Genomic DNA, 18,650 nt, shown 5'->3' on the forward strand with positions numbered 1-18,650 from the left:
TTGTGTGAAAGCAGCCAGGCCTCAAAATGGCGCTGAGGGCCCTTCCACACTGCCCTATATCCCAGAATATCAAGGCAGGAAATCCACCTTTATCTGAGCGTGGTCTCAGATAACGCAGTTCAAAGCAGATATTGTGGGTTTTTCTGCCCTCACAACAGTCCAATTTTTCAATCTTAAGAGGAGTGTGATGTCTGTGTGAAAGCGGCCAGGCTTCAAAATGGCACTGAGGGCCCTTCCACACTGCCCTATATCTCAGAATATCAAGGCAGGAAATCCCACATAACACAGTTCAAAGCAGATATTGTGGGATTTTCAGTCTTTATATTCTGGGATTTAGTGCTGTGTGGAAGGGCCCTGAGGCAGACACTAGACATGACTCAGTTATAAGATTTCCTCGGCTTTATTAAAAATCCAAACTACATAAAAAGTCTGTCAATTTAAATTGAGAAACAGTAAAAAGGAGCAATAGCTATTTGCTGGAGTGTGTAGAGAAGCCATCCATACTCTCTTGGCTTATAACTTCAAGTTATAACTTCGAGTTATATCAGGCATGGACAAACTTCGGCCCTCCTGGAGTTTTGGACTCCAACTCCCACAATTCCTAACAGCCTCAGGCACCTTCCTTTTCCCTCACCCGCTTAAGCGTGACCACATCTCCATATATGAACCCACACGATCCCTTCCATCATCTGGAGAGGCCCTGCTCCCGATCCCACCTGCGTCGCAAGCGCATTTGGTGGGGACGAGGGACAGGGCCTTCTCTGTGGTGGCCCCCCGACTCTGGAAGTCTCTCCCTAAGGACATTAGACAAGCCCCAACGTTGGCAGTCTTTAGGAAGAGCCTGAAGACCTGGCTTTTCCAGTGTGCCTTTCCAGAATAGGAAACTCCTAGCATGTCCCAAATGCACTTTGTTGGAGAGTTAGGATTGTCTGCACATTGCACCTACCTTCAAAACCTCTACATTTCACCTGTCACGTCTAGCACTTTTAAATTTTGTTCATTACATTGGCCCGGCCTTAGGTTTTAAATGCGTCATGGTGTCATTGTTTTTAGTGTTTTATTTTTTGCTTGATATTTATTGTTTGCTTTATGAGTTTTATTGCTGTATTGTTATGTCGTTGTTTTGTTGGCGGCCTTGGCCTTTGCAAGCCGGGAAATGTTAGCGGGGTATAAATAAAGTTAATAATAGTAATAGTAATAATAGTAATAATAATAATAATAAATAAGGAAGGGCCCTGAAGCTTTTCGCGTTCCAAGGCACTCTCAGAACTTTCCTCCAACACCACAGTTCAAAAGCATCTATCTTCCTTCACTCAGCCTTCCTTATGGTCCAGCTCTCACATCCGTAGGTGACTATGGAAAATACCATTGCTTTTACTATGCGGATCTTGGTTGCCAGTGTGATGTCTCTACTCTTCACTATTTTATCAAGACTGGTCATTGCTCTCCTCCCAAGTAAACATCTTCTGATTTCCTGGCTGCAGTCTGCGTCTGCAGTAATCTTCTTGCCTAGAAGTACAAAGTCCGTCACGGCCTCCACGTTTTCTCTCTCTGTCTGCCACTTATCAATCAGTCTTGTTGCCTTAATCTTGGGGTTTTTTTTATGTTTAACTGCAATCCAGCTTTTGCACTTTCTTCTTTCACCTTTGATTAGAAGGCTCCTCAGCTCCTCCTTGCTTTTGGCCATCAAAGTGGTATCATCTGCATATCTAAGGTTGTTAATGTTTCTTCCAGCAATTTTAACCCCACCCTTGAATTATCAAGTCCTGCATACACACACACACACACACCCCTAAGAAACTAGGCTCCAAACTAAATAAATTGCATTGTTTTTATCCACATTGTGGGGGGATTTTTACTTTTAAAAGCTGGCAATATACCCATAGGATATATTTAATGCTGTTTGTAATGTTGTGCGCTTTTTAAATAACTAATATATCTAGTAAATGGTATTTTATACTTTGAACTGTATGATAGTAATTATTTTTAACATGAATGTTTTTATTGCAATGTTTTAACTGTGTTTTTATATGTAGCCTAATGGTTTGCTGGGGGTGGTGACGGCCGACAGGGAGCTCTGGCGTGGGCTGGTCTATGAGGCCACGAAGAGTCGGAGACGACTGAACGAATGAACAACAACAATGGTTTGCTGACTGTAATCATGTTGGAAATAGCAACCTTCTTCAAGCCTCCACTAGTTGTTATGTATATAATTCAGATTGCTTACTGTATTGTGTATATGTGTGTATTGGAGGGGCTGCAGACGATGTGATCAGAACTGGGATTGTTCAGGACTCAGACTCCATTTTAGAAACTGTATGCTTTAGACTTCAGCAGGAACAGTATGCTTAGAGACTCCCCTGGACTTTCAGACTAGGCAGAGACTCTATTAGTTTCTCATACCAGAGAGATGATTTATATCAGGGGTCCTCGAACTTTTTAAACAGAGGGCCAGGCCACAGTCCCACAAACTGTTGGAGGGTCAGATTATAATTTGAAAGAAAAAACATGAATGAATTCCTATGTACACTGCACATATCTTATTTGTAGTACAAAAACCAATTTAAAACAATACAATAATTAAAATGAAGAACAATTTAAACAAATATAAACTTATTAGTATTTCAGTGGGAAGTGTGGGCCTGCTTTGGCTGATGTGATAGAATTGTTGTTGTTGTTGTTGTTGTGTACTTTCAAGTCATTTCAGACTAAGGTTGACCCTGAGCGAGAGCTGAGTAAATGACCCTGAAGGGAGTATCCGGCCCCCGGGCCTTAGTTTGGGGACCCCTGCTTTAGATTATGGACTGTTGATTATAAGAGATGCCCCGTGTTACTTACACTGAGAAACTGCTTCAAATCTATTTGTAACTGGATCGATAAGCAAAGTATCTGTATGCCGAATACATGAAGTTTGTGAGTAAACCAACTATATTATTTTAAAGAAGTCTGCTTATTTATGTCTCTTGGGAGCATGATTTAAAGGCAAATACATTTTAAGGGAGAGTACATGTTTTTGGTCAACTAAAAAGAACACTTCGGAAACTGCTGTATATATATGTTGTTGTTTTTTTTTGTGCATTGGCATATCTTTGTCCCTAACAGCAGTGGGTTAAGCCCCTGAGCTGCTGAACTTGCCGACTGAAAAGTCAGTGGTTCGAATCCAGGGAATGGGGTGAGCTCTCACTGTTAGCCCCAGCTTCTGCCAACCTGGCAGTTCAAAAACATGCAAATGTGAGTAGATCAGTAGAAACCACTTTTGCAGGAAGGTAACGGAGCTCCATGCAGTCATGCTGGCCACATTACCTTGGAAGTGTCTATGGAAAACACTGGCTTTTTGGCTCAGATATGGGGATGAGCACCACTCCCCAGATTTGGACATGACTAGACTTAATGTCAGGGGAAACCTTTACCTTTACCTTAATAGTTCAAAGAAATACCAAGGTAGATCAGTTTAACAACTGAGTAACCTAATTGCCTTGCATGAATGCCATTTTCCCAAAAGGACATGACTCTAATAGGTCAAGCTTTTGAGAGAGATTATGGCATCATTTTTCAAAAGGTTGTGACTTCTACCAAGGTCATGCCTTTCCAAAGATCATAAAATCTCCAACAGGTTATGGAGATTCCTATTTTCCAAAAAATAAATGCTGTTTGTTGTTGTTGTAACTTGTTGTTTCATAGGGAAGAATATTTAACAGTTTCAGCCAGGGAACACAACTATGCTTCAACAAATTACAAATATTAGAATTCCATAGACTTTTCTTGGGGAAACAATACTCAGAGGTGATTTTGCAAGTTCCTTCCTCTGAAAAATACCCTCCAGCATCTGGTATTCTTTCAACTTATAGATTGTTTTTGTTGCTTCTCCTTTACACTTTAAATTTTGGCCAATGAGGAAACAAGACACAGTAGGCTATTTATTTCAAATGGGAAATTCCATTTTGCTCAATTTCTTTGAGAATTATTTATTTTACAACTAATTGTGGCAGCATTTCACTGCTAATTAAGAACTAAACAAAATGAAAAAGTCTCAAAGACACATGGATTTTTAATACAATCACATTGTAATATATTAGTTTTCAAAATACACGAAGGAAGCTTCCCTTCTACAAATGCAGTAATTTTTTAGTCATTTATTTCTTTGGGAAAATAACACTTCAGCTTCTTCTACAAGAAGAGGAAAAATTGCAGTCAGTGTGAGACATGTTGTTGTTATCAATAAATATTTAAGGCTGATTGTTCCACATACACCTAACCTAGACAGTGCATTTCTAGGCTTTACAGCTGGAATTAATCAATTTTTGGAATAAATTACTGTACTTCTGGACCCACTATGAATAAAGGTGGCACAGTTTGATTTCAAAGTGAAAAATATTGTAGAAATCTTTGCATCTTATTAAAGCTACGAAGTGAAAGGGAAGTATTGCCAATAAATCAACTTGGCTGAAAGACTGTACTGGGTAAGCTTATCTTTTCTTAAATAGTAATATACCAAAAATTATTGCATAGTAGCAGTTCAAGCACAAAGTCAACATAGCTAGTTACAAAGGCTTTTAAATGTGCTAAAGCAAGCTGCTATTAAAAACAGCCAAATCCGGATATGCTAATGTAAACTGGAGGGAAACAGTCAGTATCCTTATTTTAAAATAGTCTCAAGGCTAAGAACAGCTAACTAAAGGTATTTGATTTAAATATAGTTTTGTTCAGCAGGTGTAACAGTCTTAAGTAGCCAAAATGCCCAGACTCCTCATATTACAGCAGAAAAAGTTGTTCATCATATCAAATGAGGCACTAGTTGTACATAATTAGAAAAGGTTCACAATCAAAATGTTTCAGTCCGTCTAAAGAGATGACTTCTGACGCATTCCTCATCTTGGGAATTTTTTAGTGAAATAAGTCTTCAGAAGGTGGAGCGTAAGAAAATCCAATGAATGCATCATCTGCTTCTAGTACACTGGCGTTTACAATATTATAGTCAGAAGAAATGCAAACGGAATAAGGTACCATCTCTTCTGTAAAAGCTGTATCAAAATTCCTGATGTCATCTGGACCGGACTAAGAGAAAAAAAAGCAATACAAAAATGGTAAAGAAGAGTATATTTCTCACATTTCTGTTCAAAAAGAGGAAAAAAAACTAATTACTCAGCAAAATATTTTAGTGTATGTAAACAAGATGTTAAGAAATCACAAAATTCAGGACAGATTATGCTCCAATTATTATGAAAGGTTCAAGTTCTGATTGATTCGGAGGTTGCTTGTTTTGGCTGAGCTGCAAAGCTGAATTTCAATTTATTGTCTAAAGCTTTCATGGCCAGAATCACTGGGTTGTTATAAGTTTTTCGGGCTGTGTGGCCATGTTCTAGAAACATTCTCTCCTGACGTTTCGCCTGCATCTATGGCAGGCATCTTCAGAGATTTTGTCCATTTTCATTGTTTCTTCCTTTCTGTTGAAATTGTACACATGCTTGTGGATTTCAGTGGCTTCTCTGTGTAGCTTGACATGGTAGTTGTCAGAGTGAGCAAAATCTGGCTACCAGTATTAAAAACTCTAAAATTATGACAGTAAAGAAAGAACACTTAAACACAAGGGAACTCCAGACAAGAAACAATCAGGGACAGCTAATCACCTCTCAACAAAGGATTCCCCCGGCACTAACAAGCCACATCAAAAAACTGTCAGGCCATCAAATGCTAATCAAGGTAGCCAACTGGAATATTCACACCTAGCTCCAACAGACAAGAGTTCTTTCTCCCACCCTGGACATTCCACAAATATATAAACCCAACTTTCCTAGTTTTCAACAGACCTCACAACCTTTGAAGATGCCTGCCATAGATGCAGGTGAAACGTCAGGACAGAATGCTTCTAGAACATGGCCATACAGCCTGAAAAACCTACAACAACCCAGTGAATTTCAACTGTAAAAACTAAATTGTCATGTTTACCATGAATGACATTCGAAATTGACAACTATCCATAACTTTTGTTCTATTGGTTTGCAAGTCAATACAATTTACAGGCATGGTAAACTCTTGATTTTCAGTCAAACAGATTTCAGAGTTTGTTGTGCTATCCTGCTTTTTGTTTTGATTTTTTAAAAAAACAATTGTGTTTTTTATAACTACCAGCTTCGTAAGCCCACAGCATATGATTTCAACTGACCCACAAAACATTGGCATTGAACTTTAGTAAAATCAGAAACTAGAACAACAAACAAAACAAACCTCAAAACCAAAACAATTGAAGCTCTCTTCTCCCTCCCATACTGCTTTCTCATACCTTCCTTTAGATGGAGTAGTCCGTGATCGGAACGTACTAACTTTGTTCAGGTGTTTGGTCTGAGTAAACTAACAAAAGTCTGGGGAGATTTGAATTTGGATTCAGTCTGCTCCACAGACTGAATCCAAATTCAATTAGACATTCTCCAGTCAATTAGACATTCTCCAAATTTTTCCAAATCAGACCTGTTCAGTTAATGATTCTAAAGAATATCAACCCTCCCTCGCTGCTATTTAGCCGTTTATTTTAACTATATGATTTAAAGCTTCATATGAACCTCCCCCAGTTCTTTTTTTTAAATCATTCCTCTGTTTAAAATATTTTGATTTGAGGATAATGGTATTTTATCCAACTTCTTGAAACTGAATGCAGTTATTACCAGTCTTTTAGTAGCTTAACTTATTGTATGGATCACATACTAAGAATAGTACAAGCCATTGCACCTACCACATTAGGGTTAAATGGGGGTGGGATCTTTTTTTGCAGAAGGTCAGTCCAGTTGAGAGATTCAAAAAAGGGATGACTTTGAATTTCAAGCTGAAATAAAAGATAAAGACCACTTTATACAAACTACACCACATGGTATACATTCTTGTCTAATATCTATCAAGCAGCTCTTTATTGTTGCTCTAGTGATATATGTGACTCTTTCCCCAGCAAAGTACTACCAAGATGTTTTGGACTACAATTCCCACTTTCTTCATGCAGTGCATTTTTCTGAACCTTCTAAAGCTATTATGAAAAGGTTTTGGTGGTAGTCCCTCTTCCATGTGTGTCTGTGAGCAACACAAATCCCATATAGTCCCTCAGTTCCCTGGACATCAAAGCAGCAGCCAAGAAGCTTTAGAGAACAGGAAACATAAAAGAAAGGAAAGGCAGATGTTGTGTGAGTTCAAAGATGTCCACTCAAAGATCTATGGTTACAGGCCAACAACCTACCCTTCTTCTTCATGGTCTCTGTGACTCACACAAGCAGACGACTAGCAAACTACTCACCATAAGAGAAGGGAGTATTATGTGAGACAGAAAATCAGCACAGGTCTTCCAAATGTGGATAAAAAGGTCTAAAGCAGGCATGGGCAAACCTTGGCCCTCCAGGTGTTTTGGACTTCAACTCCCATAATTCCTAGCAGCCAGAGTTGAAGTCCAAAACACCTGGAGGGCCAAATTTGCCCATAACTGGTCTAAAGGATGCACTGCATAGACGTACATAAGCCATTTGTATGAGTTTACTAATAAAATGGTTACAGACAAAAACACCATCCATCCCTGGTCAGCACGTGGATGATGAGAGTTATGATCCAAAATAGTCAGAGGCTACTGCACTAGGGATTTCCCCCCCCTGAATAGTTCAAACGAATTGTTTAACTGCCTAGCATTTCATCAGTCTTCAAATTCTCTTTGAATACTTTTGTGAAAATGGGATAAATCATAGTATTAACAAACAAACAAAAAAAACGTTGGGAAGGTTACAGAGTTGGCAATTAGGCAAAGTGTAGCAATCACCTCAGGCAACAAATTCTTAATCATTTACTTTTATATTATTATAATTTCACTGTAGAGAATAGGCGAAGGTGATTCAGGATTTTCTGCCTGCCATGCCAAAATGACATGGTTGACTTTGTGTACTGTAGACCTTGAATGAGTGAATGCAGGAAATCACCATTTGTTACTCTCCTACCATCAATGAAATACAGTGAGCAACCCTTGACAATTTCTGTTCAGATTCCTAATAGTATTCCAAAAAAAAAACCAAGGTTGCAAGAATTGTTTCAACTATCTGTGTGTTCTTTCTATGGAGTTGTCAGTGCTAGCTAATAGGCATGTTGCTGATCTTTGCATAAGCGTACAGCAGTAATATTAAACAAACTGGATGAGTCAGAACATAGCCATCTGTTCTGTATGTGTTTGTAATACAGGAAAAGTTATATTGTCAGTGTACATCTCCCTTTCATGCTTTCTCTGGCCAATAATCCCAGAGAACAAAAGGTGAGGAAAAGGAAAGGATAAAATGCGTTAGGGAAGTTACTGTTTTAAAATAATCAGTTTAGTATATATTTTTTGCTTTATCTCTGCAATAACGTGGTTTCTTTAACTACTGAGGCAGAGGAGCTTAGGAAGGAAAAGAAGCAATGCTGCTCAGCCAGCAATACTAGGAGATTAAATGATTCAATGCTTTTTAAAGGAGTTTAAGTCTTTCAAGAGGATGACTATTTAACTCTCATATACGAGGACAGAACTTTTTAGTTTAGTATTTCATTTTGTTGCAGAATCCACACAGAACTAGACCTTAAATACTGTCTCCTGAAAAGGAGTAACTGTCTAGTGCTGTCTTCTACCTGATCATGATGCCACAAATCACAAGTGATGGGGTTTAGTCATTAGTATGTTGTCCTATTTAAGACAAATCAAAATATCGTCTGTGGGTGGAAATTTTGAAATTCTCACTAATGTCAAGAAATATCTGAAAAAGATAAGAAATGTAAAGGTAAAGGTTTCCCCTGATATTACGTCTAGTCATATCTGACTCTGGGGGTGGTGCTCATCTGCATTTCTAAGTCGAAAAGCCAATGCTGTCCATAGACACCACAAAGTTCATGTGGCCAGCATGGCTGCATGGAGTACTGTTACCTTCCCACAGAAGCAGTACCTATTGATCTACTCACATTTGTATGTTTTTTAACTGCTATGTTGGCAGAAGCTGGGCCTAACAGCAGAAGCTCACCCTGCTCCCCAAATTTGAACTGCCAACCTTTTGGTAAGCAAGTTCAGCAGCTCAGTGGTTTAACCCACTATGCCACTAGGGGGCTCAGAAATGTATAGTTTATCCTAAATTACAATACACTGGGACCAAGAAGCATCTCTCTGCTCACATGATGAGTTTTTTAAATCTTAATGCAGGAGGATTAATACTTGAAACATTCAGGATCTGAGGAATTTACAACCACTATGTGATCAAATCACATCATCATTGATCTGACTATACAGAGGCAGACAGAACATTTTCATCCCCCCAAAATTATCTTTACTGCAGAATTCACATAGAATAGGACCCACAAACTAGGGATTTTATGAATCTGTCATCTTAAGAGCTGTAAACAGTGTCTTAAGATTTTCAGCTCCCTGCTGTGCAAAATTTTAAAATGGGGAAAATAGTCACATTTCAAAGAATTTTGCAAATGAGGAGAAATGGGGGACTGGCAGCTTTATAGTTTATATTCAAAACCAGAACTCCACTTCAACTGGATATTTTCTAATACTAGCATGTTCTTGATTCTGCACTCAGAAACACTATTGTAAAAAATATGGCACTTTTACCCCCAGAAATATATTGGAATTCTTTTTTTGAGTCAGAAAGGAACCCACTTTAAAGTGGATCAATGGAGGTTTTATTTTTAAATTAGCAGAATGAAGTTTATTGGCTGAGCAGTGAATCAGAACATCCCAGTCAAAGTTTTCCTTCTACAGGTACTCTTAGGTAAGCTGAGCTCTCTGCTTCAGCTTACCTACAGAATATGGGTGTAATATTGACCTTGCAATATGAAATATATATGTGACAATCATAACTTGAGGACTGCCTGAATATAGATTTAATTGCTTTACATAATCATCTCCTTCTATAAACCTCTTTAAAACATAAAACTTTCTAGTTAGAAAAAAACCCCACCACATACTGTTGAAAACCATAATCTATGCTTACTTAAGTGCCATTAATGCATCTTGGATTAGTGATAACAAATCTTCATTATACATTCAGCTGTAGATGGAACATTCTATTAATTTACTCTTTGATGCAAAAAATTTTCCATGTACCACTGAACCTGAAATTCTATACCGGAAAAAAAAACTGTCACGACATCAGTCTACTTTTAAAAAACTGACAGTATTAGTGTATTTTTCCTGCTGGACAGAAGTTCAGCACCCAACCTCAGTCTCTATGTTTCATATCAATCAGTTGACACGTACTTTTTAGGTTTATCATAGCAACCAAAAATTCGAAAGTTAAGACAATATTTAGAATTCTTATTTAGTGTTATTACAGTCCTAAACATAACAATACTCTTTTATTTGTTTACTACTTTGATTGACTTCATATATTATACATACAAAATCTTCTTTAGCTCCAAGTCTGTTTTGTCTGTCTTTCTCCAAAAGTTCTTCCAGAATAGACCAAGCGGTGAGACTGATGCCTGGCCTTAAATGTAGGGGTTTGTGAAGAATGTTTTCGTACATCTCAGCAACATCACGGCAGTAAAAAGGAGGCTAGAAAGAGGATGAGAGGAACACAGTTAGGAAACAATGTTGGGATAAAAGCATAAGGTCGGGTACCACACTGTCCTTATCTAAACGTAAGCAGGAGGTGAACCCTAAAAACCTTCTCCAGAAGATTGGAAACTTTTGGGAGCAAATCTTGAGCACAAGAGATAGCTGGGCATCATATGGTTACTGCAAGTGTCTAACTGGACTTGGGTCATAATTTGGGATGATCACTTGTGTTAGCAAATCTGGGCAATGATAGCCAAGTTCGTCATAGAGCTCACTAAGGAGACAATACCCAAGAGCATCCAGTTATCTGTGTTGTAAGTTCCAAGAGGAACTGGGATCCTTTTTTCTTGGACTTTCTGAAATGATTACTTTAAAATATGTGTTATCGAAGGCTTTCATGGCTGGAATCACTGGGTTGCTGTGAGTTTTCCGGGTTGTATGCCGCTTTTATGACTGCATCAATACAAAGTGATGCATATTAAATATTTTTATAATTGGTCTCCTCTGTTTTACAGTTTCATATTTGCTAACCACCCAAGACCTAGCAGTCAACTAAACTAAAAATATAACAAAACAAAAAAATAAAATCTGGACAGATCATTATGTACCCAAAGCACAAGATGATAGCAAAGGTACACACCGGGTCACATCTGGATTTCAAGAGAAAAAAAAAACCTCAGAGTGAGTAGAAATGAAAACAATCAGAGTTGTTAAAAATCTCTAGCCTTCATGGTCACGACAGGAGAGCAGTTTTGTTTCATTTGGCAATATCTGCTGTTTATATTTTTTGCCATATTTTCATTGACATTCCTATTATCAGTTGTTACTACAACTTAAAATGCTTTTTCATTATCTTACTTTTGAAAACATTGCTTAACCAACATAATAATAATAATAATAATAATAATAATCTTTATTTATATACATGAATTATAACTAAATAAAAAACACAGCCTGTTATAATAGACATAAGACAAAACATCCTCGTGTTACCTTTAAGATAAAGAAAGCATTTTGAAAAATGACCAAGGAGTGAAAGAAAGGTGAGCATCCTCCAAAGTGCTGAAAAACATATATATTTCTGAACTATAAATGTCTAAAACAGGCATATTTTTCTGATGAAGGAGAAATGGGATGGCAAATGAGAATGTGTTCCTAATATCCATGTCACTGATACTGTTTTTTTCTAGCTCAATCCATTCAATTTAGCAATGAATAGCAAAATTACTGCCACAGTTGTCAGTTCCATTTGTGCAGCATGACATAATCTGTTTCCACTAGGAAGTCAGGAAATTAACAAAAGAATACCAAGAACAATAAAAGACCTGTTGAAAATAAAGCAACCAGTTCATAAATATGAACAATAAATGTTCTGTTCTTACATCTTGTGATCAGGAACAGCCCTGGTACAATGGAGCAAGGACTTTCATGTCCACAGGTTCTACATCCAAGGCTCAAAAATATATATTAAAAAATCCAAAAAGGAAACCTTGATTTTTATGTGTGCTAATCCTGTTATGCTGTAGCCTGAGCCTCCCACCATTTCACAGATTTGCAGGCTCTCTCTGGCACTCATTTGAGTTGTCTGCCATTTTATATAAGGGATGCCATTTTATATAATTGTACTTGCGCATCCACAGATTTTAGTAACCACAGCAGGTTCTGGAACCAAACACTAGCATTTACTGATAGACTACCGTACTATAAATAATACTGCTGTTGTCTTGGGCTGCTCCAAGTTTATGGTGACTCTAAAGCAAACCTTTCACAGCAAGGTTTGTTCAGAATGGATTTGTTTTTGCCCTTCCGCTGAGGTTAAGAGAATGTGACTTGCCCAAGGTTACCCAGTGGATTTCTATGGCTGAGTAGGAATTTTAATCTTGATCTCCAGAGTCATAGTTAGATGCTCCAGCTAATACACCACTCTAGCTCTCATGTGAACAAGATTAGTGCTGACAAATCCAGGCAAGTCCTACACTTCATGTCAGCCGTAGAAGAACACAAGTAGACCGTGTCTCCTAGCAACCAACATTCAAAATAATTCAGATGTATTAGTTAAGGCATGAGATGTGAAAATCACTAAATACTTACCAAACCATATAACATTTCATATAGAACAGCTCCAAGACACCACCAATCTACTGTGTTATCATAGGGCTGTTTTCTGATCACCTCAGGGGCAAGGTACTGTAGGAGGAAATATAGTATTTTTTTGTCTGAGTATATATTGTCTGGCAAATGTCAATAAACATTAGAAGTTATTTTGTAAGGTTGGGCATTTCTTAACAGTATTAAAACATAGCTTTTTGTACCCATTAACTCACCTTGACTTTTTTGTTCTCCTATCTACCTCCCTAGATAGCATAGTCGACTGACAACCCGTATCCTTATTTAGCACTATGTTTCTAACGCTTAAGCTGCATTCATTTTATCATAATGCATACATAATAGGAATTATTTTCAAATCTACTTGTGCAAGGCCAATATTTGCATTTACATGCTTTCTTTAAAATCTGGCTACACATTCAGCTCCTGACAAAAGCGGGTGGTTTTACTTTCCAGCAAAAAAGGAGAACAAGCAGAAAGGACAATGCAGCTGGGCCTTGAATTTCTATAGACACATCTGTTTTAATATCCACTCTGCAAATCCTGGAAACAGTTCTTCAATATATAACAAAACCACTATTAACAAAAATGAACTCACCTCAGGAGTTCCACAAAATGTTGCTGTAGTGTCCGAAGTAGCCATTCCTTCTTTACAAAGCCCAAAATCTGTTAAGACAACATGTCCCTGCATTGAGAACAGATATTCTACTGTAAAACAATGTACGGTGTGAGTGATTACAGTACCTGAAAGCATTCTTGGGCAATAAGTATATCTACTTACCACTGAATCTAGAAGAATGTTTTCTGGTTTCAAATCTCTGAATATACACATAAAAAAGGAAAAGACAGTTTCAAAATCAGATAGCTAAGTAAAATGTCTAACAATAAACATGAATGCTTGCATGAGCTTTTAAAATAATTCACGCTTTATGTGTATGTCAAGAAACTGTTAGTGGCAGAGGCTCTTGGATTTATAGAAGTGGTTCTCAACTTGTGGGTCCCCAGATGTTTTGGCCTTCAACTCCCAGAAATCCTAACAGCTGGTAAGCTGGCTGGGATTTCTGGGAGTTATAGGCCAAAACTCCTGGAGACTGACAGGTTGAGATCCACTGATTTAGAGGGTCATGATTTAAGATTTGGTTAGCATGGATATATTTGGTAAGATAAATTCAAGATACATACTGGATTTAAAACTCACTATATTAGAAAGGCACTTCTGTGGTTTTGGTGTAAACATAAACAAAGAGGTTTCCCTAAGATACTATTAGTTACCTTACTGAATGAAGAGGGAAAGATTTTAAAAGCAGAATTGGTTATTTTACAAAGATCTTGTGAACATAGAGCAAGATAACTGGAAATTGAAGTCAAGAGAAACTTCCTATGGAAGGTATAGATCTTCATTGCAACTCATGGAAAGGTTCAAACAATATAAGGAAAAATGTTAGGGCTAGGGAAAATTAATGTTACTTAGACATGTAAAAATGAACACACAACTTAATAAGCATATAGTTGTTTCTTGAAGTTGCAGACAGAGCAAATGATAATGTAGTTCCAATATTTAGGGTATAGCGTGCAAGTGGAGTTGTGGGGAAAATGGAGAGTAAAGCTATAAAATTCATTGGGTTGCTGTAAATTTTCCGGGCTGTATGGCCATGTTCCAGAAGCATTCTCTCCTGGTGTTTTGACCACATCTATGATAGGCATCCTCAGAGATTGAGGGGTATGTTGAAAACTTAGCAAGTGAGGTTTCTCCACAGATATACAAACCTCACTTGTCTAGTTTCCAACAGAACTCAAAACCTCTAAGGATGCCTGCCATAGATGTGGGCGAAACGTCAGGAGAGAATGCTTCTGGAACATGGTCATAAAGCCTGGAAAACTCACAGCAACGCAGTGAATTTTATAGTTATGATTACTAATCTGTTAGCAAGTAGATTTAGTAATTATCTGTAATGGCAGTACAATATAATTTTTATTAATTGTTTTCCACTATCACATTATAGCCTGGAAATGGAGACAAATTCTTTCTGTTTTAGTTAGGGTTGCAATTAGTTCAGCTGTGTTTACATTAATAGATTTTTGTGAAGTTAGATTTAGCTCTCTCTCTATATATAGTATGAATTTATAAAATATATGTAAGTATATGTATGTACACGGTATTTTTCTTTCTCTTCTTTCTCTTGTCTTTCTTTCATGTTTTTTATGTTGGTTGTTATGATTAGTTGCTGTGAATTAGTTCTGTATATTTTTTAAAATGTAAACTGTTAGTGGTAGACCCAAATAAGTAGAAAGAGTACAAAATGTTTCTAGTCAACTCTGATAATTTATTTGTACTTTTAACAACTTAATGTAATATAAATCTTTACCTGTATACAATTTTAATGGAGTGTAGGTAGCCCAGTGCACTGGCTATTTCAGCAGCATAAAACCTGGCTCTGTGTTCAGGAAAGGAACGTTCTTTTTGCAAATGAAAGAAGAGCTGAAACCATTCAGAATGCAAGTTAAAAGACTGTGGCATTATGTTGTCATTCTTAGCAACAGATTATCACAATCTGCAATTTTCCACTGAATGACTATAAAAAGAGTGAAAATTTATTCTTTCAGGGCATAATTAATCACATCCTTCCCTTAGCCATTTCCTTATTTTGTCACATCTGTTGCCACTGCATGCTTCTGCTCCAGCTAGTAAATAAACTAACTATTCTTCATTAAGGATATTAAGCCAATATAAGCCGCTACTGATTGCATAATATGCTGGTAATCTTACATTTTAACTTTCAATACAAGTTGAGGATCTCTTATTTAGAATTTTGAAATCTGAAATACTCCAAAATCTGAAAATGTCCACATGGGAGGCTGAGATAGTGACAACTTTGCTTTCTAGCAGATACCATTCCTCCAAAAGATAAATACTCCAAAATATACTTACCTCCCCTCCATTAACAAAATCCAGAACAAAGTAAAGCTTTTCCGTGGTTTGGAATGAATAATGCAATCCAACTAAAAATGGATGCTTCACATTTTTCAATAAGACATTACGTTCAGCCATGATATGTTTTTGCTGAAAGGAAGTGAAAGGTCAATAAGTAAATAGGAACAATTTGTAATTATAGAGGAAAATGAAATATCTATTTCCTTTTACCTCTTTCCTGTTTAGAACAATTTTTTTCTGTAGTACTTTAACAGCATAAAATTTTCCATCCAGTTTTCGTTTTGCGAGAAGAACCTGAAGAAGAATTTGGATACAGAGTGAATTTTTCTTCTGGAACTAAAACGAGAGAAGTAACATACTTGACCATTAGCTACTAACTATTTAGGCCTTTTGCATATACAGACAGGAAGTTGTTTGGGACCGGTAATGCTTTTGGATTATGATTTCCACCATTCCTTATCATGAGGGATTTAGTCCAATGTAAGGAGGACCCCATATCTGCCCCTCCACAAAATTTCGGCAATTAATCTAGTCCAGTATTATTTACACATTGAAATAATCTCTTCAGGATTACAGGCAGATGCCTTTCACATCACTGGCTATCTAATTCTTTTTAAACAGGAATACTAGCGATCAAAGCTGGCACCTCTTTATATAGAAGCCAACTGCTCAACCACTGAGCTACAGTCCATCCACTCATGTCATTAAGGAAAGAGGATTTTCCTAAACAATAAAACCAAATTAAGATCATACAGAACAGTAGGAAAACAGAACATATACAAAAAGGATGGGCAAAATGCCCCTGTCCCCAGCTTGCATCCAACCCTGCAACATTCAGGCAAAGTGATCTGTATGTGAGTTTGTGTATATGTATGTATGTGCATGGAACCACGGTGGTGCAATGGGTTAAACCGCTAAGCTGCAGGACTTGCTGATCGAAAGGTTGGCAGTTTGAATCTGTGGATGGGGTGAGCTCCTGTTGTTAGTTCTAACTCCTGCCAACCTAGCAGTTCGAAAACATGCACATGTGAGTAAATCAATGGGTACCACTTTGACGAGATGGTAACAATGTTCCATGCAGTCATGCCAGCCACATGACGTAGAAGATGTCTATGGACAATGCCAGCTCTTAGGCTTAGAAATGTAGATGAACATCACCACTCATAGTTGGTCTCGACTACACTAAATGTCTAGGGGAAGCCTTTACATTTACTATATATGTACATGTATTTGTGTATATGTATATCTAATTCAGCACTCTTAGGGGATTCAATTGGCTGGCTGCAGCATTTTCAAGATCCCACAGCCTGTTTTAAGCTCAAAATCATAAAGGACCAGAACAACCCCCCTAAGTAGACTGCTCTTAAAATTGTTGGCAAATGCCAACTGTGCCCCCTACGACAGTAATGTGAGGTGTTGGGTATGGGGTAGGAGGAGGGATTATAGTCTCTGAAATTTGGAAAAGTGGAGTGGAATGTATCCCCTGAATCTTTGGAAGCTGCCTGCCCTTGACATAAGTTTTTTTTGTTTTTTGAAAAAGCTTACCTTGCCAAAGCTGCCCTTCCCAATAACTTTCAGGAAGTCAAAGTCTGTTGGTTTAGCACTAAAAAGGATTCAGAATAAAGGAGGTCACTTAAGGTAATCAAGGTATTAAGATTTCTGTGGCATTACTTAGCAGCATGGTGGCCAACATTCCACATATTAATCTTCCTCCCACACTGATTTCTCTCTCTCTCTCTCTCTCTCTCTCTCTCTCTCCAGTGATCATCCCTTCTGTATTGTCTCCCTAATTTCTAGGCCACTCTACTCCATTCTATTACCTGAAGTAGAGAATAAATTGTCTCTACTACCCACCTAAGTCAATAACGTAGTACACAAAACCATCCATATCAGTTTGGCACATAGGACTGACTATATGAACCTAACTGTTCCCTGCCCATCCATGTCACCCAAACTCTGTCATCCTGCTGTGCCCTATTGGTGGGACCATCCCTGCTATAACTCACATTCAGCAAATAAGACATCTGCTCCTTTTCATCCTGACTGAATAGCACCTGCTCCACAAAGCACTTTCTTTATTATGAATACATTTCTCACTGCCCTCCACACTTTTTTTGCTCAATATTTGTTTCATTCAGTTCCCACAAGTTCCTCTTTTCCCCTTACATTGGCCTTACACTTGCATAAAATGCAAGAAAAGATGTACTCCATTCCAAGTTACCATAGTTCCACTTTCTTCAAATAGCTAAAAATGGCAAATATATTCATGTACTTGTTTAATTTTTTTTCATACTTAACGAAGAAAGTGCAAAGTGTAGTTGATATTTAACTGAAACTTACTGAGGATTTCCAGATGGTCCCAGGTTGATATTTTGTGAGATAGAATTTAGCTGTTCAATGCAAGACAAAAACAAACATTAAAATTAGATCAAAATTTCAAACATACGGTATGTATTTATTAGAAATCTTAACATTTCAGGTAATAGTTCTTCCTCCCCTTAGAAAAAAATATCCAATTCATTATTTTTACACAAAGTATGCAACTGTCCTTTTGCAACCTGGTCTTTCAAAGGAACAAAGGTTAATTAGTGTGATTCCAGTCATTGCAGGGGTGTTCTTGCAAGCTGAAAAAACTTAAAAGTGTAAATTGCTCTTTTTTTCAACACTGTTTTTCAGACAGTTCTCTTATTTTTCAGACCAAAGTCTATATTTTCCACATAACTTATTGTGCTGACCAAGGGAAAATTCAAGTTGTTTTGACAAAAAGCTATGACTCTGACAAAGGAAATGCAGTTATGAAAAGTAACACTGGAAGTCACTACACTGAATACTACCTATGTGTTTAGAGAATATTTCATATAGTCACAGCCTTTCCTTTCCTCAGAAAAGATTGCCTTTTGTTTGTGGTAATATATTTAATATCTAAGGCAGCCATTTACAGCATTAATCACCGAACATGGGAAAGATACCTATTCATGTTTTAAATTGTTCCATAGGACTGGAACAATGACTTCAAACTACAGGAAAGGAGATTCCATCTAAACATTAAGAAGAACTTTCTGACTG

General features: G+C 37.4%; 1 protein-coding gene across 2 annotated transcripts in view; it reads right to left on the reverse strand.

Annotated features, from left to right (window-relative positions):
* Window positions 1-4,030: 4,030 nt before the first annotated feature.
* The window catches only part of SGK3 (serum/glucocorticoid regulated kinase family member 3), a 58,106-nt gene continuing 43,486 nt past the window's right edge, over window positions 4,031-18,650 (reverse strand). For both annotated transcript variants that reach the window (XM_060775420.2, XM_060775421.2), the window contains exons 8-18: window positions 17,925-17,974; window positions 17,130-17,187; window positions 15,795-15,878; window positions 15,582-15,713; window positions 15,019-15,131; window positions 13,434-13,470; window positions 13,251-13,337; window positions 12,638-12,733; window positions 10,388-10,543; window positions 6,728-6,817; window positions 4,031-5,055 (exon numbers count right to left, since the gene is read on the reverse strand). In XM_060775420.2, coding sequence (XP_060631403.2) covers window positions 4,885-5,055; window positions 6,728-6,817; window positions 10,388-10,543; window positions 12,638-12,733; window positions 13,251-13,337; window positions 13,434-13,470; window positions 15,019-15,131; window positions 15,582-15,713; window positions 15,795-15,878; window positions 17,130-17,187; window positions 17,925-17,974 — 1,074 coding nt within the window. In that variant the 3' untranslated portion in view covers window positions 4,031-4,884. The remainder of the gene's footprint in view (window positions 5,056-6,727; window positions 6,818-10,387; window positions 10,544-12,637; window positions 12,734-13,250; window positions 13,338-13,433; window positions 13,471-15,018; window positions 15,132-15,581; window positions 15,714-15,794; window positions 15,879-17,129; window positions 17,188-17,924; window positions 17,975-18,650) is intronic.

This window comes from Anolis sagrei, chromosome 4 (assembly GCF_037176765.1).
Source record: "Anolis sagrei isolate rAnoSag1 chromosome 4, rAnoSag1.mat, whole genome shotgun sequence".
NCBI classification, from domain to species: Eukaryota; Metazoa; Chordata; class Lepidosauria; order Squamata; family Dactyloidae; genus Anolis; species Anolis sagrei.